At 34.8% G+C, this 6067-nt stretch overlaps 1 protein-coding gene across 1 annotated transcript; it reads left to right on the top strand.

Annotated features, from left to right (window-relative positions):
- Nucleotides 1–446: 446 nt before the first annotated feature.
- Nucleotides 447–2656, top strand: LOC103503938 (uncharacterized). Its single transcript, XM_008468329.3, has one exon. It carries the CDS (start codon nt 459–461, stop codon nt 2481–2483), a length of 2025 nt encoding a protein of 674 aa, XP_008466551.2. The 5' UTR covers nt 447–458; the 3' UTR covers nt 2484–2656.
- Nucleotides 2657–6067: the final 3411 nt, after the last annotated feature.

Raw genomic sequence — 6067 nt, 5'->3', positions numbered from 1 at the left:
AAAAGTTACGAACTTTTGAAAAACCTGGAGTAGTTGGAAAATCTTCTCACCTTACATAACTGAATTATTTTATCTTGAAATTTCTACCAACTAAATTAACATCAAGTTTTGTGTCTTCACCACAAGCCAATTTTTATTGTTTTTCAACGGTGACGATATAATTGAAAAATATTAAAACAAATTACACTAATTAAATTGTAGGGAAAGAAAGGTCATGATTCATGTGGATGTATTTATATAATGAGACAGCTGTATCCTTGACTTTGCAAAAAATAAGAAAAATACTGCCTTGATTTTCCTTTGTTTAATAGTAGTTAATAATTGAGAAGAGAAGGATTGATGATGGAGAGATCATGTTATGTGTTCACAATAAAATAAGATAAACAAATAATGAATTTAATTGTTATATTACAATGAGCATTTGAGAGTTGAGAACAACAAATTGATCAGAGTTAGAAATGATGAAATGGGAAGCTTTGGAGAAGCCACACCCACATCCATTGACATACATAGAAGAAAAGACAGACGGCGAAGAAGACATGTTCTGTTATGTCTGCAAAAAACCACTGTATCCCCCAGCTTTCATTTGCTCTACATGCAAATTTTACATTCATCAATCTTGCATCTACTTCCCTCCTCAAATCCATTCTCGTTTCCATCCACAACATTCTCTTTCCCTCGACGAAAGCAACGCCGATCATTGCCATTGTTGCTGGCAGATGCCTCGCGATTGCTTCTACACCTGCTCCCACCCATATTGCAGATTCATCATTGACATCAAATGTCTTCTGGCTGACACTAAAACTCCTGGCTTGAACTCAGTAGGCAAACATTTCAGTCATTCACATCCTTTGATCCTTGAGAAGGATATATCTACAACAAAGTTGGTTGTTTGCCACCTTTGCGGAATGCTTCTTCCTTTTGGTCCTGCTTACTTTTGCTCGAAATGTAATATCCGCTGTCATAAAGCTTGCGGCGATCTGCCGCAAGAGATATTGCAACTCAACCAACACTATCACCCGCTCTTCCTTTTCCCCCTTGCTAAGCCTAATTCTTTTTGCAATAGCTGCAAAAATGAATGTTCACAATTCGTTTACAGTTGTGTTCAATGCAATTTCAATCTCCACTTGACATGTAGAGCATCTTCAAATCACAAACACAACTTCACTAGACTTCGAACTATGATTAGATTTAAATGTCTGTTATGTGGTTGGTGGGGACATGATTTTCCATGGTTTTGTAATATTTGCCATCTGTTGGCTCATGAGAAATGCGCTGAATTGCCCCCATCCCTCTTGGTTGTTGGACACGACTGTCCTCTCAATTTCACATACTCTCACCCTTTTGTGAATCAGAGCAAGTTAGCTTGTGATATATGCAGAAAGAAAGTTGAACCACAATTTGCAGCATACAGTTGTTTCAAATGCAGCTATATCGTTCATTTGAATTGTGCTGGGAAAAAGTATTTGAAGGGACTACGACAACATGATGGGCGTTTACATATAACCAAAAAAGACACACTAAAAACTTCGTTTCAAACCTACTGTATCAGAGATGAAGAAGCAATGCCCAATGATTTTTCAAACAAAACGCTTGAACTTGAGACTCTGCATTCAAATTGTGACCAGGAGTTGATCCTAAACATAGATGAGCCTAACGATGATAAACAATGTCATGGATGTATGCAACGGTTTCCAATCACTGAGCCATCTTACTGTTACAATTGTGCTAAATGTGGTTTCTTTCTTCACAAAGATTGTGCTGATTTTCCTATTACAAAGAGGCACCAACTTCATAAACATTCTTTAACTCTTGTAGCAACACAAGATGTGGCATTTCAGTGTCATGCTTGTCTGCAAGTCTGCCATGGCTTTGCCTACCATTGTGAAGAGTGCCTCTATACCCTCGACCTTCGCTGTTTTATGATCAAAACTAAGAAATTGAAGCATCCAAGCCACCGGCACCTACTGTCTCTTGCTCAAAACAATGATGACCAACAATGTAAAGGTTGTGGCCAGAGCAACAAGACAGTGTTCGAATGTGACGATGGCTGCAACTTCTCTTTGGACTACAGATGTGCAACTCTACCGCAGAAAGTAAGATGCAAATTCGATGGTAGTTTGTTGTATTTGCGTTTCTCTGTTGAAGATGAAACAGGTGAATATTACTGTGATGTATGTGAAGAAGAGAGGAACCCAAATGTATGTTTTTATTACTGCAAGACATGTCATTTAATGGCCCATCCTGACTGCATTCTTGGGGACTATCCATGGCTCAAGTATGGATCATATGAAACTCACAAGCATCCGTTGGCTCTTGTGACAGAGGGGAAGATGAATTTCGCTGATTGTGATCATTGTGGGAAACCTTGTATCGGCAACTTGGCCTATGAATGTCGTCGTTGCAAGTTCAATGTTCATGCTATTGGGCGATGTTACAACGACCAGATACTTAAAGGCAAACTAAGTTTCATGATCAAGTGATGAATTTTCTACTTTCCTTTGTAGTTAAGTCTTGAGAAACCATAATGTCTAATGATTGGCATGTAGATGTGGTGGCATTCTTAAATACCATAAGGAAATTTAACCAAACACTTGAGTATCAAGAACACCATTGAATGGATAGCAATCAAGACTTAATAATCCATTTATTTTCTGTTTTTTTTTTAAATTAATTTTTAAAAACATGTGTGTTTGATAACTAATTTATTTTTGGAAAATTGCATCAAATAGCACAAATTAGAAAATAAATATAATTCATACCACAAGGGAACAATATTTGCAAAAATGGTAATTTTTTACCAGTCATATAGTAATTTTTTTAGAAATGCCAATATTGTCTTCAGTTTCCTTCCTCTCATGCTATTAATGATGACTTCTCTCATTGATATCATACTATTAGTAAATGACTTCTATCAGTGACATATATGTCCAATATGTCAATGTGTTTTTCATGAATTTATCACTAATAACTTGAACTTTGAATTTCTATATGATATATATGTCGATAGCATAACCTAAAATCAACAATTTATTTCAACAAAATTTGGAACTATATCAATTTCATTTATACTATTAGCGATAGAAGCTATCATATGATAAGTATGTTATTAGTGACTCAAAGCTATTATTACCGATAGCATGTTAATTTGACCTATTTTCTTTGTCAATTTATGCTAAAACAAACAAACAAAATTCATACCTCAACATCATTGATATATAGTAGACTATTAGGAATATTACTTATAAATGTTGTCAATGATATTCTTTTGGATATTATTAGTGATCACAAAAGAATAATATTATTGATAGTAGCTATCAAAAATATCAATTGATAGCCTAATTAAACCTCATCAACCCAAAATTAATATGTTTCCCAAGAAGATATCACTTGTAAATTAATATATTCTTCCAATGATATTGCTTATACTTACTATCAATGATATTCTTCTAATGCAATTATTGATAGATAATGTTAGTGATATCCTTTTACATTGATAGCATATACACTACAAGAATTTTAAGCTCTGCCGATAGTTTTTTCTGGCAACAAAAGAAAATGTGGGAAAAGATATGATGTGCCGACATAATTTATTTTTTGGGCACATCTTCATGTTGTCGACTAAAATTATACGTGGGCAAAAGGTTGTGTATTGTGTGGGCACATTAACATTTTACCGACGAAAATATATACGTGGGCAAAAAGTTGTGTGCTGTAAAAGAAATTTTTTAAGTTGAATTTTTGCCGACTTTTATTTTAGTTTAATTTATGGCCACATATTGTATGCGGACATATATTTTTAATAGTTTCTGACGTAATTAATGTGGTGAAAAACCCCACATTTTTATACATATTTATGACAACGTAAAACTTACATATGACAACGCCAGACTTATACATACGACGACGCAAGATGTATAATGTGGGCATAAGTGTTTTTGTTTAAAAGAAAACCTAATTTTCCCAAATATAGTTTCCCTTCCTTTCCCTCTTTCTCTCATGCAATCCCCTTCTCACGATTTTCTTCTGGCCATCACCCCCCCCCTCCGATTTTCTTCACCAAAACCCACTCCACGAAAAGCCCATCTCCGACAACCCGTCTAGCTCTGACAACCCCCTACGATTTTCTTTTGGCTACACTCCCCTACTCGATCGATTTTCTTCGCCGGCTGACCCCTCACCCCAATCTTCTTCTCACGCTGAACGCCCATAGACCCCCTCGATTTTCTTCGTTGCACGCCGAACGTCGAACTTGTCGCTCCTCCCTCCTCAAACAACCTAGCTCCGACCCCCTCACTCTATCTCATCTCACGTTGAATGCCCACAAATTTTCTTCTCACACCGAACAACCCAGCTCCACTGAATGCTTTCTACCCTAAACGGCTTGCCGCACCCCAAACGCCTAGATTTTCTTCTCTTTCGTAGAATGCTCGACTCTGGTTTCACTCCTTGCAGTAACTACTATTTGTTGAACGGTTCCCCTGCTTGCCCAAATTTTCGTCGACTTGCAGACCCTCGCCATTGTAAGTTCGATCCAACCATTGGTACATTCTGTTACATTTAGAAATATGTTATAATATATACTCTTATGGATAAATCTTATGACTAAATGTTACATTGATAATCATTCTGACTAAACGTTGATAATTCAATGTTGATAACCCTCGTGAATGTTCATAAATCTTATGAATATATATTATTGGTATATAATGAAACATTAATTAAATATATTAGGAATTTAAAGTGTTACGCATGGACACTTTTTAAATTGTTCTTAGAATTATATCGATATTTTAACACTTTTAAGAAACTTTTTCGGTAGGCATTGATAATGCACACGAATATTCTTCAACTACGATAGCCAATCATGCATGTATTTCATATTTATTGTATACTTGAGTTATAATTTGTTGTGGCTACCTGCAGCTACAGTAGCCAATCATGCATATATTTTATACTTAATGTATGTTTGAGTTAAAGTGCCACTTAGACATTTTTTGTTTGGTTATGAGTTTGAAAGGCACATTTAGGCATTTTGAAAGGATTTTTTACACTTAGACACTTTTAAGGTGATTTTTAGTTTGAAAGTCACACTTGGTCCATTTTAACTTGTGTTGATAGTTAAAGTGTCAACATTGATCATTTTTAGATATTTTATGTTTGGTTTTGAGTTACAAAGATACACTTAGATATTTTCTAAGTTGTTTTGATATTTAAGACAGTAGGTGGATTTTTGTTGGTTTTTAGTTGGAAAGTTACAATTGAGTAATTTTAACTTGGTCTTAAGAGTTAAAGTGCCAGTTAGACCATTTGTAAGTTGTTTTGAGATGTAAGACATTTAAAAGTTGATTTTTATATGGTTTTGTAGCTCCCTTGTCACACTTGAGTAGTTTTCACTTAACTTTAAAGTTAACGTGCTTGACTTGGACACTTCTTAACTTGCTTTGACATTTAAAAGGCTACACAAACCTCATTTTTGAAAGTGTCACTTAAACACTTTTTAACTTTTTTTTTTCTTTAGTTAAAGTGCCACTTGGACAATTGTTTTTGAGTTAAAATGAAGCTAATATGTTATGGTAATTGCGACTAGGTTGACTTTTTGTCCATTCTATTTGAAGATGAATAGGGATTGATGGAGTTAATTTATGGAAGTGGCCAAGTGTCATGTAAATGATGTAGGGAAACTAGGTGCCCATGTAAGTATTGTCAAAATTCAATGATACAAACATTGGACAGAGTAGAGCGCCATTTATTTACAAATGGAATATCTTCTTCATATAATAAACGAGTTTATCATGGAAAAGCCACAAATTTAACTCGATTTGAACAGAGTGCTATACTTCATCTGAAGGTGATAGATTAAGTAGAGAGTCTAATGTTGGCGATGAAAATAATGATATTTTAGATATTTTAACTAATTTGCAAGGATCAATGTTAGCAAGGGAAAATATTTTTGATGAGGGAGATGGTTTTAATGATGAATTTCTAGAAGATGTCGATGAAATGGATACTAGTAACAATTTTTAGAAGTTCAATGAAGCATGTAACCTATTGAATCCTAGATGTA

This window comes from Cucumis melo, chromosome 4, assembly GCF_025177605.1.
Source record: "Cucumis melo cultivar AY chromosome 4, USDA_Cmelo_AY_1.0, whole genome shotgun sequence".
Taxonomy (NCBI): Eukaryota; Viridiplantae; Streptophyta; class Magnoliopsida; order Cucurbitales; family Cucurbitaceae; genus Cucumis; species Cucumis melo.
This window is presented reverse-complemented; position numbering and strand designations above follow the sequence as displayed.